Source organism: Moschus berezovskii, chromosome 12 (genome assembly GCF_049115385.1).
Source record: "Moschus berezovskii isolate FMDL1 chromosome 12, NW_MosBer_1.0, whole genome shotgun sequence".
NCBI classification, from domain to species: domain Eukaryota; kingdom Metazoa; phylum Chordata; class Mammalia; order Artiodactyla; family Moschidae; genus Moschus; species Moschus berezovskii.
Window position 1 is genome coordinate 62,406,392 of NC_142471.1, and position 19,227 is coordinate 62,425,618.

General features: G+C 37.4%; 1 protein-coding gene across 3 annotated transcripts in view; it reads right to left on the reverse strand.

The window, feature by feature from the left end:
• Positions 1–6,530, reverse strand: part of LOC148776008 (cytochrome P450 2C21-like) — a 48,054-nt gene extending 41,524 nt beyond the window's left edge. For 2 of the 3 annotated variants that reach the window (XM_088842151.1, XM_088842150.1), the window contains exon 1: positions 6,257–6,428. In XM_088842151.1, the coding sequence (XP_088698277.1) occupies positions 6,257–6,428 (172 nt within the window). Of the gene's footprint in view, positions 1–6,256 lie in introns of all 3 variants that reach the window. The other variant, XM_088842149.1, reaches the window with a different exon arrangement.
• Between the last annotated feature and the right edge of the window lie 12,697 nt (positions 6,531–19,227).

Genomic DNA, 19,227 nt, shown 5'->3' on the forward strand with positions numbered 1-19,227 from the left:
GAACTGACAGGTTCAAAATTGGGAAAGGAGTAAAACAAGGTTGTATATTGTCACCCTGCTTATATGCAGAGTATATCTTAACTTATGTGCAGAGTACATCATATGAAATACTGGGCTGAATGAATCACAAGCTGGCATCAAGATTACCAGCAGCAATATCAAAAACCTCAGATATACAGATGATATCAATCTAATGGCAGAAAGCAAAGAGGAACTAAAGGACCCCTTGAGGAGGGTGAGAGAGGAGAGTGAAAAAGCTGACTTAAATCAGCATTCAAAAAACTAAGATCATGGCATCTGGTCCAATTATTTCATGGCAAATAGAAGGAAAAAAGTGGAAGCAGTGACAGATTTATTTCTTGGGTTCCAAAATTACTGTGGACAGTAACTGCAGCCATTAAATTAAAAGATGTTTCCTCCTTGGAAGAAAAGCTATGACAAATCTAGACAGCATATCAAAAAGCAGAGACATCACTTTGCTGACAAAGGTCCACATAGTCAAAGCTATGGTTTTCTAGTAGTCATGTATGGATGTGAGAGGTGAACAATAAAGAAGGCTAAGCACTGAAGAATTGATGCTTTTTGTTTTACATGTTCTACAGGGAATTTTATTTTATTTTATTTGAGGCAAATTACCTTACATTAATATATTGGTTGGTTTTGCCATACATTGACACAAATCCGCCCCGGGTATACATGTGTTCCCTTTCTTGAACCCCCCTCCCACCTCCCTCTTCCCCATATCCTCCCTCCAGGTCATCCCTGTGCACCAGCCCCAAACATCCTGTATCATGCGTCGAACCTGTACTGGTGATTCATTTCACATATGATAATATACATGCTACAATGCCATTCTCCCAAATCATCCCACCTTCACCCTCTCCCACAGAGTCCCAAAGACTGTTCTATACACCTATGTCTCTTTTGCTATCTCGTATACAGTGTTAAAGTTACCATCTTTCTAAATTCCATATATATGCGTTAGTATACTGCATTGATGTTTTTCTTTCTGGTTTACTTCACTCTGTGTAACAGGCTCCAATTTCATCCGCCTCATTAGAACTGATTCAAATGTATTCTTTTTGATGGCATAAAAAATACTCCATTGTGTATATGTACCAAAGCTTTCTTATCCATTCGTCTGCAGATGGACATCTAGGTTGCTTCCATGTCCTGGCTATTATAAACAGTGCTGCGATGAACATTGGAGTACATGTGTCTCTTTCAATTCTGGTTTCCTCGGTGTCTATGCCCAGGAGTGCGGTTGCTGGGTCGTATGGCAGTTCTATTTTCAGTTTTTTGAGGAATCTGCACACTATTCTCCATAGTGGCTGTACTAGTTTGCATTCCCACCAACAGTGTAAGAGGGTTCCCTTTTCTCCACACCCTCTCCAGCATTTATTGCATGCAGACTTTTGGATAGCAGCCATTCTGATGGTGTGTAATGGTATCTCATTGTGGTTTTGATTTGCATTTCTCTGATTATGAGGGCTGCTGAGCATTTTTTCATGTGTTTGTTAGCCATCTTTATGTCTTCTTTGGAGAAATGGTGTTTAGTTCTTTGGCCCATTTTTTGATTGGGTCATTTATTTTTCTGGAATTGAGTTGCAAGAGTTGCTTGTACATTTTTGAGATTAATCCTTTATCAGTTGCTTCATTTGCTATTATTTTCTCCCATTCTGAAGGCTGTCTTTTCACCTTGCTTATAGTTTCCTTTGCTGTGCAGAAGCTTTTGATTTTAATTAGGTCCCATTTGTTTATTTTTGCTTTTATTTCCAATATTCTGGGAGGTGGGTCTTGGAGGATCCTGCTGTGATTTATGTCGGAGAGTGTTTTGCCTACGTTCTCCTCTAGAAGTTGCATAGAATCTGGTCTTACATTTAGCTCTCTAATCCATTTTGAGTTTATTTTGGTGTATGGTGTTAGGAAGTGTTCTAGTTTCATTCTTTTACAAGTGGTTGACCAGTTTTCCCAGCACCACTTGTTAAAGAGACTGTCTTTTCTCCATTTTATATTCTTGCCTCCTTTGTCAAAGATAAGATGTCCATAGGTGCCTGGATTTATCTCTGGGCTTTCTATTTTGTTCCATTGATCTATATTTTTGTCTTTATGCCAGTACCATACTGTCTTGATGACTGTGGCTTTGTAGTAGAGCCTGAAGTCCGGCAGGTTAATTCCCCTGGTTCCATTTTTCTTCCTCAAGATTGCTTTGGCTATTTGAGGTTTTTTGTATTTCCATACAAATTGTGAGATTATTTGTTCTAGTTCTGTGAAAAATATCGTTGGTATCTTGATAGGGATTGCATTAAATGTATACATTACTTTGGGTAGTATACTCATTTTCACAATATTTATTCTTCCAATCCACAAACATCGTTTATTTTTCCATCTATTAGGGTCCTCTTTGATTACTTTCACTAGTGTTTTATAGTTTTCTATGTACAAGTCTTTTGTTTCCTTAGGTAGATATATTCCTAAGTATTTAATTCTTTTCGTTGCAACAGTGAATGGAATAGTTTCCTTAATTTCTCTTTCTATTTTCTCATTATTAGTGTATAGGAATGCAAGGGATTTCTGTGTGTTGATTTTATATCCTGAAACTTCACTGTATTCATTGATTGGCTCTAGTAGTTTTCTGGTAGAGTCTTCAGAGTTTTCTATATAGAGGATCATGTCATCAGCGAACAGTGAAAGTTTTACTTCTTCTTTTCCAATTTGGTTTCCTTTTATGTCTTTTTCTGATCTGATTGCTGTAGCCAAAACTTCCAGGACTATGTTGAATAGTAGTGGTGAGAGTGGGCACCCTTGTCTTGTTCCTGCCTTTAGGGGAAATGCTTTCAGTTTTTCACCATTGAGGATAATGTTTGCTGTGGGTTTGTCATATATAGCTTTTATTATGTTGAGATTTGTCCTTTCTATTCCCACTTTCTGGAGGGTTTTTATCATAAATGGATGTTGAATTTTGTCGAAGGCTTTCTCTGCATCTATTGAGATAATCCTATGGTTTTTATTTTTCAGTTTGTTAATGTGGTGTATTACGTTGATTGATTTGCGGATATTGAAGAATCCTTGCATTCCTGGGATAAAGCCCACTTGATCATGATGTATGATCTTCTTAATGTGTTGTTGGATTCTGATTGCTAGAATTTTGTTAAGGATTTTTGCGTCTATGTTCATCAGTGATATTGGCCTGTAGTTTTCTTTTTTTGTGGGATCTTTACCAGGTTTTGGGATTAGGGTGATGGTGGCCTCATAGAATGAGTTTGGAAGTTTCCCTTCCTCAGCAATTTTCTGGAAGAGTTTGAGTAGAATAGGTGTTAACTCTTCTCTAAATTTTTGGTAGAATTCAGCTGTGAAGCCGTCTGGACCTGGGCTTTTGTTTGCTGGAAGATTTCTGATTACTTCCTCTAGTTCCGTGCTTGTGATGGGTCTGTTCCGATTTTCTATTTCTTCCTGGTTCAGTTTTGGAAAGGTGTACTTTTCTAGGAATTTGTCCATTTCTTCCAAGTTATTCATTTTATTGCCATATAATTGCTGATAGTATTCTCTAATAATCCTTTGTATTTCTGTATTGTCGGTTGTGATCTCTCCATTTTCATTTCTAATTTTATTGATTTGGTTCTTCTCCCTTTGTTTCTAGATGAATCTGGCTAGTGGTTTGTCAATTATATTTGCCTTCTCAAAGAACCAGCTTTTGGCTTTGTTGATTTTTGCTATGGTCTCTTTTGTTTCTTTTGCATTTATCTCTGCCCTAATTTTTAAGATTTCTTTCCTTCTACTGACCCTGGGGTTCTTCATTTCTTCCTTTTCTAGTTGCTTTAGATGTAGAGTTAGGTTATTTAGTTGACTTTTTTCTTGTTTCTTGAGGTGTGCCTGTATTGCTATGAACTTCCCCCTTAGCACTGCTTTTACAGTGTCCCAGAGGTTTTGGGTTGTGCTTTCATTTTCATTCATTTCTATGCATATTTTGATTTCTCTTTTGATTTCTTCTATGATTTGTTCATTATTCAGCAGCGTGTTGTTCAGCCTCCATATGTTGGCATTTTTAATAGTTTTTCTCCTGTAATTGAGATCTAATCTTACTGCATTGTGGTTAGAAAAGATGCTTGGAATGATTTCAATTTTTTTGAATTTACCAAGGCTCGATTTATGGCCCAGGATGTGATCTATCTTGGAAAAGGTTCCGTGTGCACTTGAGAAAAAGGTGAAATTCATTGTTTTGGGGTGAAATGTCCTATAGAGATCTATTAGGTCTAACTGGTCTATTGTATCATTTAAAGTTTGTGTTTCCTTGTTAATTTTCTGTTTAGTTGATCTATCCATAGGTATGAGTGGGGTATTAAAGTCTCCCAGTATTATTGTGTTATTGTTAATTTCCCCTTTCATACTTGTTAGTAATTGTCTTACATATTGCGGTGCTCCTATGTTGGGTGCATAAATATTTATAATTGTTATATCTTCCTCTTGGATTGATCCTTTGATCATTATGTAGTTTCCTTCTTTGTCTCTTTTCGCAGCCTTTGTTTTAAAATCTATTTTATCTGATATGAGTATTGCTACTCCTGCTTTCTTTTGGTCTCTATTTGCGTGGAATATCTGTTTCCAGCCCTTCACTTTCAGTCTGTATGTGTCCCTCATTTTGAGGTGGGTCTCTTGCAGACAACATATATGGGGGTCTTGTTTTTGTATCCATTCAGCCAGTCTTTGTCTTTTGGTTGGGGCATTCAACCCATTTACATTTAAGGTGATTATTGATAAGTATGATCTCGTTGCCATTTTCTTTATTGTTTTGGGTTCAAGTTTATATACCCTTTCTGTGTTTCCTGTCTAGAGAAGATCTTTTAGTATTTGTTGGAGAACTGGATTAGAGAGCTAAATATAAGATCAGATCCTATACAACTCCTAGAGGAGAATGTAGGCAAAACACTCTCCGACATAAATCACAGCAGGATCCTCCAAGACCCACTTCCCAGAATATTGGAAATAAAAGCAAAAATAAACAAATGGGACATAATTAAAATCAAAAGCTTCTGCACAGCAAAGGAAACTATAAGCAAGGTGAAAAGACAGCCTTCAGAATGGGAGAAAATAATAGCAAATGAAGCAACTGATAAAGGATTACTCTCCAAAATATACAAGCAGCTCCTGCAGCTCAATTCCACAAAAATAAACGACCCAATCAAAAAATGGGCCAAAGAACTAAACAGACATTTCTCCAAAGAAGACATAAAGATGGCTAACAAACACATGAAAAAATGCTCAACATCCCTCATAATCAGAGAAATACAAATGAAAACCACAATGAGACACCATTTCACATCAGTCAGAATGACTGCTATCCAAAAGTCTACATGCAATAAATGCTGGAGAGGGTGTGGAGAAAAGGGAACCCTCTTACACTGTTGGTGGGAATGCAAACTAGTACAGCCACTATGGAGAATAGTGTGCAGATTCCTCAAAAAACTGAAAATAGAACTGCCATACGACCCAGCAATCGCATTCCTGGGCATACACACTGAGGAAACCAGAATGGAAAGAGACACATGTACTCCAACGTTTATCGCAGCACTGTTTATAATAGCCAGGACATGGAAGCAACCTAGATGTCCATCTGCAGATGAATGGATAAGAAAGCTTTGGTACATATACACAATGGAGTATTTTTCAGCCATCAAAAAGAATGCATTTGAATCAGTTTTAATGAGGTGGATGAAACTGGAGCCTATTACACAGAGTGAAGTAAATCAGAAAGAAAAACATCAATGCAGTATACTAACGCATATATATGGAATTTAGAAAGATGGTAACCTTAACCCTGTATACGAGATAGCAAAAGAGACATAGGTGTATAGAACAGTCTTTGGGACTCTGTGGGAGAGGGTGAAGGTGGGATGATTTGGGAGAATGCATTGTAACATGTATATTATCATATGTGAAATGAATCACCAGTCCAGGTTCGACGCATGATACAGGATGTTTGGGGCTGGTGCACGGGGATGACCTGAAGGGAGGATATGGGGAAGAGGGAGGTGGGAGGGGGGTTCAAGAAAGGGAACACATGTACACCCGGGGCGGATTTGTGTCAATGTATGGCAAAACCAACCAATATACTAATGTAAGGTAATTTGGCTCCAATAAAAAAAATAAAATAAAACCGCTTTTAACAAACATGGTGTCTGGGACTATGGAGTCGGGGACAAGACATAGGGCTGTCTTATTTACTCATTACAAACAGCTGGAAGAAAAGTAATCATACTTGCCTTGCTAATGGATTTGCTGACATTCTTAATATTTATCTGGAGAATATTTCCAATAATTGGGAGAGGAGTGGGCCCAGGTGGCAGCTTCCCTTTGGCATGCCTCTGATTCCATAGAAAAAGGAATATCAAAATAGAAAGACAGATCACCAGAACTACGAAGAGATCCATCGGTGTACTTTGCGTGAGGGCAACTGAAAGTTTAGAATCCAAACACTTTATAAAAACTAAAAAAAAAAAAAACAAACTAAGTGAAAGCTTATCACCAAACATTCAATAAGTCTTTGAACTTTTAAATAAATATTGCTTTATCATCAGTGCACTTTGGCTTGTCAATAGATATTTAAATGAAAGGTTACATTAGTATTGATAAACATGTAAGTTTCAATGGAAATCTCAACTAAAAAAATAATTCACTTTCTCAGAGATGGCCATATTTTAGTAGTAAAATTGAAGCTATCAGAGTTTCAAAGGACTGGAATTCACAATCACAACAAATGATGAGAGTGTCTCTGCGCATCACATGAGCAGAAAAAGAAGTACTCTCTTAGAGCTTTTTCTCATAAAGTCCATGGAAAGGCCAGGTGAAGACAGAAGAAGGAGGCAGGACAAATAAAGAAAGGAATAGGGAGCTGGTCTTATCTTAGAAAAGAGAATCCCACTAGTCTTAGCAGAGCACTTTTTCTGTGCCAGGAGTTCTGACACCACTTACTTCCAGAGGAGATGTTGGTCAGCAGACTGTAGACAGAAAACAGGAATAACAAGTCAAGGAAAGAAATCACTCAAAGACATCAGTGGAAGGTCCCTTGGCTGCATATCACCCACCCCGCTTCTTTGCATACCCATTTCCAATAAGGATCACATAGCCAGAGCAAATATTGTATGTTCACACCTACATGAAAAAATACACTCCAGCATTCAATACTATAAATATTTGAAAGTGTCTAGAAACTCACAGATATGAACAAAGTTTCAATACTCAAAAGATATTTGAGGACCTCCAATTGTATGATAAACATCAAACTTAAAAGTCAGAAAATTAATACTTGAAGGACTTAACTTAGTGAAAACAGAAAAATTAAAATCATCAGATAAATTTAACCATGAAAAAGAAAAAGTTATTAGAAAACTGAGAAGTTCTTGGTAATTAAGTGTGTAGTGGCAAAAAATATTTTTCAATAAATGGATATGCTGTGTAAAAAAATAGATTTAGTTCCATTTTCACTTATTTTAAACAGCAGTAAGATTTAGCAGTAACATGGGTTTCCACAAGGATAGACTACAAAATAGTAATGATGAAAACATAAACAAAGTTAAGTAGTATGGGGAATAGTTTTATTAATAGAAATCCTAGTGACTTCATCACAGGAGTTTTAAGGAGAGAGAAAAATGATCAAACAATAATAAGCTAAGGAAATTGAATACATTTTTCCTACAATGATGAAAAATCCAAAGAATCCACCAAATTCTAAACAGGATTACAGAGAAAAGTTCCACACTCCCAAAATCTTGTGGAACATTAGAATAATAAGGGAAAATAAAACCCTGAAAAGTTTTAAAGATAAAAGGGAAGTTACAAAGAATGAGACTCAATTTAGAATAAATTTGAATCAGTTCTAATGAGGTGGATGAAATTGGAGCCAATTATACAGAGTGAAGTAAGCCAGAAAGAAAAACATCACTACAGTATGCTAACGCATATATATGGAATTTAGAAACATGGTAACCTTAACCCTGTATACGAGACTGCAAAAGAGACATAGGTATGTAGAACAGTCTTTGGGACTCTGTGGGAGAGGGTGAAGGTGGGATGATTTGGGAGAATGGCATTGTAGCATGTATATTATCATATGTGAAATGAATCACCAGTCCAGGTTCGAAGCATGATACAGGATGCTTGAGGCTGGTGCACGGGAATGACCTGGAGGGAGGATAGGGGGAAGAGGGAGGTGGGAGGGGGGTTCAAGAAAGGGAACACATGTACACCCGGGGCGGATTCGTGTCAATGTATGGCAAAACCAACCAATATATTAATGTAAGGCAATTTGCCTCCAATAAAATTTAAAAAAATAGAATAAATCTTTCCTTACACAATGCTTATAAATGATTAAAAACAGTCAAGTAAAATCTTCAAAAGCTCAATAGGAAATGATTTTCAAAATTGTCATTCTATACCTGATAATTCAACCATAAGGTCAAAGTATAGACATTTGGGGGCCTTCCCTGGTGGTCTAGTGGTTAACACTCCATGCTTCCACTGCAGGCAGCAGGGGTTCAATCCCTGGTCAGTGAACTAAGGTCCCTCATGCTGTGTGGTACAGACAAAAATAAAATAAGTAAGAAAAATATAGACATTTTTGAACATGTGAACATTCAGATATTATAATCTTGAAATCATTTCTGAAATAATTGACTGAGGAAAAACTCCAAAAAAAAAATAAAAACATATCCCTAAAAAGGGAGAAAGTGGGACACAAAATTAATGATGTACAAAAAGCAAGCAAAACTTTTGAGTCTAAATAATGATTGATAATGTGACAGCAAAGCTTAAAGAAATTATCAAGTTATTTTTCATAAGGAAAAGAGGGTTAAAATTCTAGATGTTTCTAACAAAATATGCAAGCAGATATAGAGGGTACGAAGTTGTCAGCATTTAGAGAGTGGTCTGTCTTATTCTAGTAAGGCTATCGATAGTAATTTTAATTTTTAATTATATAGACAGATGCAAGCAATTAAAATACAAAAATTTTGCCTGAAATTTTAAAATACACCTAAAATGAAATATTTTTCCTTTTAATAGAAGAAAAGCAAAATAACATTAAGAAAGCTTGATCAGTCCAGCTAAGGATAATACAAAAGTGTGAAGTCCATTAAGCACAAGGTAAAAATCATCAAGTGAGGCACTATGACTTTTCATTTCCTACAAAGACTGCATGGGTTTTTATCAGAAGCACCTCCTGAATATACTGCCCAAGACCAATATGGATCAAAAAAATATGAAGACTAAAAGTGAATTCTGTGTACAAAAATCAAGTACAAACAATAGCAATAATGAAAATTATGCAAAAAGTTGTATGGAAGATAGTTCTAGAATGTCCTATATTGCTAGCAACTAAATCAATAACATTTATTTCAGGTATATCTGGATACGTATTTTGAATGACATTTCATTAATTAATTTAGATAATACATGCACGCTAAGTCATTTCAGTCGTGCCTGACTCTTAGCAATCCCATGGACTATAGCTGGCCAGGCTCCTCTCTCCATGGGATTCTCCAAGCAAGAATACTGGAGTGGGTTGCCATGCCCTCCTCCAGGAAATCTGTCCAACCAAGGGATTGAAACCACCTCTCTTATATCTCCTGCATTGGCAGGCGGGTTCTTTACCATTAGCGCTACCTGGGAAGCTCAATGTAGTTAATAAATACTTTCTAATATTTAAGAAGCTAAATTTAATAATAAAATACAACTAGCCTATAACCAACAAGATAAGATTGATTGAGGAAATATTTTACTGGCTCTTCTGTGCCAGATATTTCCCACTGAGTTTGTTCACTTGGTGTTCATATGATGCTTTGAACAGAAATGTTTCAGCTGAATTACCTGATACCTCCCTGCCCAGTTAATAAAGGATAGAATGTGAACCTAAGACATCTGCCACACCACATACGCCAACTATAACTTTAAAAAAGAAACTGGTGTTCCACAATAACAGAGGCCTCCAGAGAAGTCCCCCTCTTAAGAGCTGTGCACATATAAAACTCACTCAGGACAGACAGTGTTACTTAGTTTTCAACATGGAAGTCAACAAGAAGGTTCTCCGAGACAAGAGCTTCCCTCCAAAGCTTCTGCAGCAGCAGAGGAGCGTGGCTGAGGGTGGAGATTGGGGAACTAACCACATCCAATAACAACCCAGTCTGGAAAGACCACCATGTCCATATTTCACAGATAAGAGCACAACACATTTAAATTAGCATCTAAATGTAATAAAATCAAAAGAACCAAATTTAAAAGAAGTCTTCTTCCTTAAAGCCACTATTAGATTTTTTAATAATGTGCCTAGAATTCTAAAGTGCTTTTTTTATTAAAGAAAATAAATGGCTTCCCTTAACTAAAAAATAATTCTTTTTATTTGTAGAAAGTTTATGAAGCACTTTTGTGGCTGCCTTATTATTTGACTCTCATAATCAACTCATAAAACAGGTATCTTTTAATCCATTTTACAGATGAGGAGAATGAGAACCAGAACTGAAGGGGTGCATCCAAATTACTATTTCTAAGGCATAGTATAAGACTTCAACTCTGATTTTGTAACTTGTGAACTCTGCATTGGAAAGTGTTTCAAGTCAACTACATTCTACATTTGCTGATTAAATATTATATATCTTGCAGCCTCATTTTGGCATGAAAATATATTTAGGATTAAAAAGTTACTGAGTCAGTAATTTCATCATAAGTAAATAAAAATGAGAGTTCAGAAAAGTTTGTCCCTTTGAAGTCTTTAGAACTTCAGGAAGCCAGATTCACAGATTTTCTTTGAAGAATTTGACTTCAAAGAAAAGCACTTATTAGGTGTGCAACCCCATACCTATTGTGCATGGCCTCAGGACATTCTGGTCCTGGAAGAGGAGTAGTTTTCATTGCTGTTATTCTTTTGGGATTCAGGTGACCATTATATCCACTACTGTGGGCAATTGTTCTAAGAATCCCTTAGAAGAAGTAGAGTAGCCCTCACAAGCAATAAAAGAATCTGTAATGTAGTACTTGGGTGCCATCTTAAATGACAAAATGATCTACGTTCATTTCCAAGGCAAACCATTCGACATCACAGTAATCCAAATCTATGCCCAAACCACTGATGCCAATGAGGCTGAAGTTGACCAGTTCTATGAAGCCTTACAAGATAGAACGAACACCAAAAAATGATGTCCTTTTCATGATAGGGGATTGGAATGGAAAAGTAGGAAGTCAAGAGATACCTGGAGTATCAAGCAAGTTTGGCCTTAGAATGCAAAATGAAACAGGGCAAAGGCTAGCAGAGTTTTGACAAGAGAACAGACTGGTCATAGCAAACACCCCTTTCCAACAACACAACGGATGACTCTACATATGGACAATACCAAATGGTCAATACTGAAATAAGATTGATTATATTCTTTGCAGCTCAAGATGGAGAAGCTCTATACAGTCAATTAAAAAAGACCTGGAGCTGACTGTGGCTCATATCATCCTTTTTGCAAAAATTCGTGCTTAAATTGGAAAAAGTAGGGAAATCCAGTAGGACATTCAGGTATGACCTAAATCAAATCCCTTATAACTATACAGAGGAGAAGACAAATAGATTCAGCGGGTTAGATCTGGTAGACAGAGTGCCTGAAGAATGGACAGAGATTTGTAACATTGTACAGGGTCAGTGACCAAACCCATCCCAAAGAAATAGAAAACAAGAAGGCAAAGTGGTTATCTGAGGAGGATTTTCAAATAGCTGAGGAAAGAAGAGAAGTTAAAAAGCAAGGGAGAAAGGGAAATATATACCCAAATGAATGCAGTGTTTAAGAGAATAGCAAGGAGAGATAAGAAAGCCTTCTTCAATGAATAATGAAGAGAAGTAAATGAAAACAATAAAATGGGAAAGAGGAGATCTCATCAAGAAAATTGGAGATATCAAAGGAACATTTAATGCAAGGATAAGCACAATAAAGAACAGAAACTGTAAAGACCTAACAGAGGAAGAAGAGATTAAGAAAAGGTGGGAAGAATACACAGAGACCTGCACAAGAAAAGGTTAATGTCCTGATAACCATGATGATGTGGTCGCCAATCTAGAGGCAAACATCCTGGAGTGTGAAGTCAAGTGGGCCTTAGGAAACATTACCACAAACAAAGTTAGTGGAGGTGATGGAATTCCTGTTGAACTATTTCAAATCCTAAAAGTTGATGCTGTTAAAGTGTAGCACTCAGTATGTCAGCAAATTTGGAAAACTCAGTAGTGGCAACAGGACTGGAAAAGTCAGTGTTTATTCCAATCTCAAAGAAGAAGAGTGTCAAAGAATGTTCAAACTACTGAACAATTGCACTCATTTCTCATGCTAGTAAGGTTATGCTCAAAATCCTTCAAAACTGGCTAGAGCAGTATGTGAACTGAGAACTTTCAGATGTACAAGTTGGGTTTAGAAAAGGCAGAGGAACCAGAGGTTAAATTGTCGACATTTGTTGGATCATCGTGAAAGCAAGGGAATTTTAGAAAAATATCTACTTCTGCTTCGTTGACTACCCTAAAGCCTTTGACTGTGTGGATCACAACAGACTGTGGAAAATTCTTAGGGAGATAGGAATACCAGACCACATTACCTATGTCCTGAGAAACCTATATACAAGTCAAGAAGCAACAGTTAATATACACAATGGAGTATTATTCAGCAATTAAAAAGAATACATTTGAATCAGTTCTAATGAGGTGGATGAAACTGGAGCCTATTATACAGAGTGAAGTCAGCCAGAAAGAAAAACACCAATACAGTATACTAACGCATATATATGGAATTTAGAAAGAGGATAACGATAACCCTGTATACGAGACAGCAAAAGAGACACTGATGTATAGAACAGTCTTTTGGACTCTGTGGGAGAGGGCAAGGGTGGGATGATTTGGGAGAATGGCATTGAAACATGTATATTATCATATGTGAAACGAATCACCAGCCCAGGTTCGATGAATGATACAAGATGCTCGGGGCTGGTGTACTGGGATGAACCAGAGGGATGGTATGGGGAGGGAGGTGGGAGGGGGGTTCAAGATGGGGAACACATGTACACCCGGGGTGGATTCATGTCAATGTATGGAAAACCCAATATAATATCTTAAAATAAAGAAAAAAAAGAAGAGATCAATAAAGATTTTTTTAAAAGTTACATGGAACAACTTACTGGTTCAAACTGGGGAAAGGAGTACAAAAAGGCTGTGTATTGTCACCCTGTTTATTTAACTTCTATGCTGGGTACATCATGCAAAATACCAGGCCGGATGAATCACAAGTTAGAATCAAGATTTCCAGGAGAAATAGCAACAACCTCAGATATGCCAATGACACCGTCCTTATGGCAGAAAGCGAAGAGGAATTCAAGAGGCTCTTGATGAAAGTGAAAGAAGAGAGTGGGAAAATTTGGTTTAAAACTCAACTTTCAAAAATTTGAGATCATGGTATATTGTCCCGTCACTTCATGGCAGAGAAGAGGAAAAAGTGGAAACAGTGACAGATTTTATTTTCTTGGGCTCCAAAATCACTGCACATGGTAACTGCAGCCATGAAACTGAAAAAAAAAAAAAAAAAAGCACCTTGGAAGAAAAGCTATGACAAACCTAAACAGTTTATTTAAAAGCAGAAACGTCACTTTGCTGACAAAGATCCATATAGTCCAAGCTGTAGTTCTTCCAGTAGTCATGTATAGATGTGAAAGTTAGACAATAAAGAAGGCTGAGCACCAAAGAATTAATGCTTCCAAACTGTGATGCTAGAGAAGACTCTTGAGCATTCCTTGAACAGCAAGGAGATCAAGCCAGTCAATCCTGAAATAAATCAACCCTGAATATTCATTGGGAGGACTAATGCTGAAGCCAAAGCTTCAATAATTTGGCCACCTGAATAAACAGTGGACTCCTTGGAAAAGACCCTGATGGTGGGAAAGATGGAAGGCCAAAGGAGAAGAGGGCAGCAGAGGATGAGATGGTTCGATAGCATCACCAACTCAATGGACATGAATTTGAGCAAACTCTGGGAGACAGTGAAGGACAGGGAAGCCTGACGTGCTACAGTCCATGGGGTTGCAAAGAGTGGACATGACTTAGTGACTGAATAACAGGCATAATCTTGGGAAACAAAGAAAATTGTCCTTATTTGCAGAGTGTATGATTATTTATGTAGAAAATCAATGGAAGATACATAGAAGAGTAGATTTTTGAATGATAATATTCTCTCTATTTCTCCAGAGCAATCTCTTTACCTGAAGAACTTGTGACTTCCCTTTTTCTATGCAATATTTCTAGGGTCTCATATGCCTAACCATTTTACTCTTCAGAGAGGTAAGAAAACATATAAATTATTGAGCTGGTACAGGTCTTAGGAATATTGTAATAAAATGCCTTATATCTGTACTTTAAGTGCAATGTGATAATGGCTCAGAGAGGCAAAGACTTCCACACATAGTCACACAGTGGGTTAATATTAGAACTTCCAGTTGAAAAGTCTTTGCTTCCTCAAATATGAGTTTTTTAGTCATGTGAATCTGAAGAAATTGTAAACATAATATTGAACATAGTAAACACACACTATTAAATTTTAACTCTCTAGTAGATTAACATGAGAAAACTGAAAGGTTATGAAGGTTTGTGATAACCTGTCTTACCCCAGATAGTAGGGACATCAAAGTTTAGGGATCAGAAGTCTTTTACCTAAAGTCCTCAACCAGAGCTCAAAAAGAAACTGGGATGTTAATACAAGACATACACTCTTGCCCTTTGCTCTTGCTAACCCCCAAAACTCCAAATAAAAAATATGTCAGAATATTTGAGTACAGAATCTACTTTCTAGGTCCCTGACCAGAACTCTAATTTGTGAGTAGGTAGAGAATAGGCATTAGTCGAGGCTAAAAAAAAATCACACCGTCCCCCAAGTAAGCAACATTCAGTGTGGTGAGGGAATCTCCCATAGAAAGAGTTCCTGTCACCAGGAGAGGGAGAGAAGTCTGAGCAACAGGCTTCTCCAGCCTTTGGGGTCATTGTACAAATGTCGTGCTTTGATTTCACCCTACCCAGACTCACAAAGCTCAGATGTATAGAGATGTGAGGAACAAGAAGAAAATCAAGGACTACTGATAGCAGCCACACAGTAGAAGTTGTTGCAGTTCACAGGGACCTACTTAAGAGACAAACTCAACAAATTCCACCACTGATTAACAAAGATCTTGCAAGCCACCTGGCATTTCCTGCAGATGACACGAGCTTTTGCACCACAGGTATTCACATTTGCTGATGTGGCTACTGGAGCCCCTTCCCAGTCTGTCCCCAGACGACAGTCAGAGCCCAAAAGTCACACCCAAAGCCAGTTCTTTTTTCTGAGGCTGTGTGAGTGCAAAATGCAAGCTTAGACTCCTCTGGCTGATAACCACTGCTGGTCATACACTTAGACTAACCGCTCCAACTGACCACCTGCACACACCCAGCCTGAATCCTGTGTGTGGCCTCCACTGCAGTGCACATGTCTAGAGGGAGAGTTTGCAGCTGTGGGAGAATTTGCCAACAGCCAGGACCCCTGCAACTGCCAGTGAGCCCTTACTTGGCCTGATTCTTGCTTCCTACACACTATATATATATGTGTCTTCACCTGGCTTCTGCCCTAACACAAGACCTGTAGCTGACTCATGCTGCTGGGTTTGTGTCCACCACTTTCTCTGGCCACCACCAATGCCTTTCCTGTTCCATAGCCACTGGGCCTTTAGACACCGCTGAAGATGCCTATTACCTTTGCAGCCACTGGGAAACCTCAGCAGTGTTCATCAAGGTCCACATAGTTTGCCAGTGTTGTGTTACCAGTGGCCTGAGCTGAAGAGACATCATGCCCCTTTCCTCAGACTCAGTGCTTCCACATGCTCCCATAATTCATACCTTGCAGCACTTGACCTAGAGTAACAGCATACATCAGCACACTTCCACTCACTGGTGAAAATCTTCTCTTACTAAAGACAGTCCATAAAGCCTGGAAGAGGTGGATGCTTTTTCAAATCTGTAGACCTATGTGGAAGGTTCCGGGGATCACTGAAGAATCATGGGGAAATTACTCTACCAGAGGACTACAGTAAATCTCCAGTAGCTGGCTGTAAAGGAATGGAGATCCAGGAATTATCCAGCAAAGCAATATAAACAATTGTTCTAAAGGTCCTCAGAGAGCTACAAGAGAACACAGATAAGCAACTCAATATTGGGAGACAATAAACGAACTAAATAGGAAGTTCAACAAAGAGATAGAAAATATAAAAAGAACCAAACATTGCTTATGAGTACAGTGACTGAACAATAGTTTCAGCAGCAGACTGGAGCAAGCAAAGGAAAGAAGCAATGAGCCTGAAGACAGAAGATTGAAATTATATTTTCAGAGGAGTAAATCAATAAAACAATGAGAAGTAATGAAGAAAGGTTATAGAACTTATTGGACATCTTCAAGAGAAATAATGTATGCACCATTGGAGTCCCAGAAGGAGAAAGGTAGGCAAAAGGAGTGAAAGGCTTACTTAAAGAAATAGTGGCTAACAGCTTCCCAAACTTGGAGAGAGGTTTGACTGTTCAAGTTCATGAAACAAATAGATCACCCCAAAACTTCAATCCAAAACAATCTTCTCCAAAACATGTGTAATGAAACTATTTAAAATCAAAGAGGAGAGAGTTTTAAAAGCAACAAGAGAAAACATATTTCTCTTATAAAAGGGACCTAAGCTTAAAGCTATTAGAATATTTCTCAACAGAGACCTTGCACACCAGGAGATAATGGGATGATACATTCAAAGTTCTAACAACAGCCAAAAAAACTGCCAATAAAGAATGTTTTACCAAGTAAGGTTATCCTCCAGAAGTGAAGTCAGGATAAAGAATTTTCCAGTATAAATAAACACAAAAGTAAACAAGTGGGACCTGATTAAACTTAAAAGCTTTTGCACAGCAAAGGAAACTATAAGCAAGGTGAAAAGACAACCCTCAGAATGGGAGAAAATAATAGCAAATGAAACAACTGACAAAGGATTGATTTCCAAAATATACAAGCAGTTCATACAACTCGATACCAGAAAAGCAACCCAATCAAAAAGTGGGAAAAAGACATAAATGAACATTTCTCCAAAGAAGACATACAGATGGCTAACAAACAAATGAAAGGATGCTAAACATCGCTCATTATTAGAGAAATGCAAATCAAAACTGCAATGAGATATCACCTCACACCTGTCAGAATGGCCATCATCAGAAAGTCTACAAACAATAAATGCTGGAGAGGGTGTGGAGAAAAGGGAATGCTCTTGCACTGCTGATGGGAATGTAAATTGATACAGTCACTGTAGAAGACGGTATGGAAATTCCTTAAAAAACTAGGAATCAAAGCACCATATGACCCAGCAATCCCACTCCTAGGCGTATACCCTGAGTAAACCAAATTTGAAAAAGACACATGTATCCCATTGTTCACTGCAGCACTATTTACAATAGCTAGAACGTGGAAGCAACCTCAATGTCCATCGACAGATGAATGGATGAAGAAGTTGTGGTATATACATACATACAATGAAATATTGCTCAGGCATAAAAAGGAATGCATTTGAGTCAGTTCTGATGAGGTGGATGAACCTAGAGCCTATTATACACAGTAAAGTAAGTCAGAAAGAAAAAGATAAATATCATATACTAATGAATATATACAGAATCTAGAAAAATAATATTGATATTGAATAATTTATTTGAAAGGTAACAGTGGAGAAACAGACATAGAGAATAGACTTATGGACATAGGGAGAGGGAAGGAAGGAGTGAGAGGTATGGAGAAAGTAACATGAAAACTTACATTACCATATGTAAAATAGATAGCCAATGGGAATTTGCTGTATGTCTCAGGAAACTCAAACAAGGGCTCTGTATCAACCTAGAGCTGTGGGATGGGGAGGAAGAAGGGAGGAAGGCTTAAAAGGGAGAGGATATATGTATACCTATGGCTGACCTATATTGGTTTGACAGAAAACAACAAATTCTGTAAAGCAATTATCCTTCCATTTAAAAATTTTTAATTTTTTAAAAAATATAGTGTAAAAAAACAAGGTCCTGTTATATAGCAGACATAACTATATATTTTTAAAAAAAGAATTTTCCAATAAAGTAAAGCTGGTAGAGTTTATCACCACTAAATGTGTCTTACAAGCAATTGTGAAAGCACAGCAGAAAAACCATCAGCAAAACAAAAAGACAATCTAATGAATAGGAAAAAATAGTTGCAAACGACATGACCAATAAAGGGCTAATGCTTAAAATATATAAACAATTCATGCAACTCAGTATCAAAAGAAAAAACTCTGATTAAAAAGTGGACAGACGACAGAATAGAGAGCTCAGAAATAAACTCATGCACTTATGGTCAGTTAAAGGAGGCAAGAATAAACAGTGAAAAAACACTGTTGATTCAACAAGTGGTGAAGAAGATTATATTTACTCACATAATATAAAAAAATAAACTCAGGACTTCCCTGGTGGTCTTGTGACTCAGAATCGGCTTGCCAATGCAGGGAACACTGGTTCAATCCCTGCTCCAGGAAGATTCCACATGCCTTGGGGCAACTAAGCCCATGTGCCACAACTGCTGAGCCTGTGCTCTAAAGCCCATGCTCTGCAATAAGAGAGGTCACCACAATAAGAAGCCCAAGCACTGCAGCTAGCCACAGCTCACCACTAGAGAAAGTCCACATGCAGCAACAAAGACCTAGCAGAGCCAAAAATTAATTAATTAATTTAATTAATAAATTTTTTAAAATAAAGCAAACTTGAATGGATTGAGACCTACAAATAAGATTGGAAACCATAAAATTGCTATACAAAAAGATAGGCAGAACACTTTGACACAAATCATAGCAATATTGCTTTTTATTTGTCTCCTAAAACAAAGGGAACAAGAGCAAAATTAAACAAACGGGACCTGATTAATAGTAAAAGCTAAAATGGAAAGATAATCTACAGACTGGGAGAAAGTATTTGCAAATGATATGACCAACAAGGGGTTAATATCCAAAATACACAAACAATTTATAAAACTTAATATAAAAAACCCAATCAAATAGAAAAGTGGGCAGAAGATCTGAACAGAAATTATTTCAAAGACACACTAAAGGCTAACAAGAACATGAAAAGATGCTCAACATTGTTCATTATTAAAGAAATGAAAATCA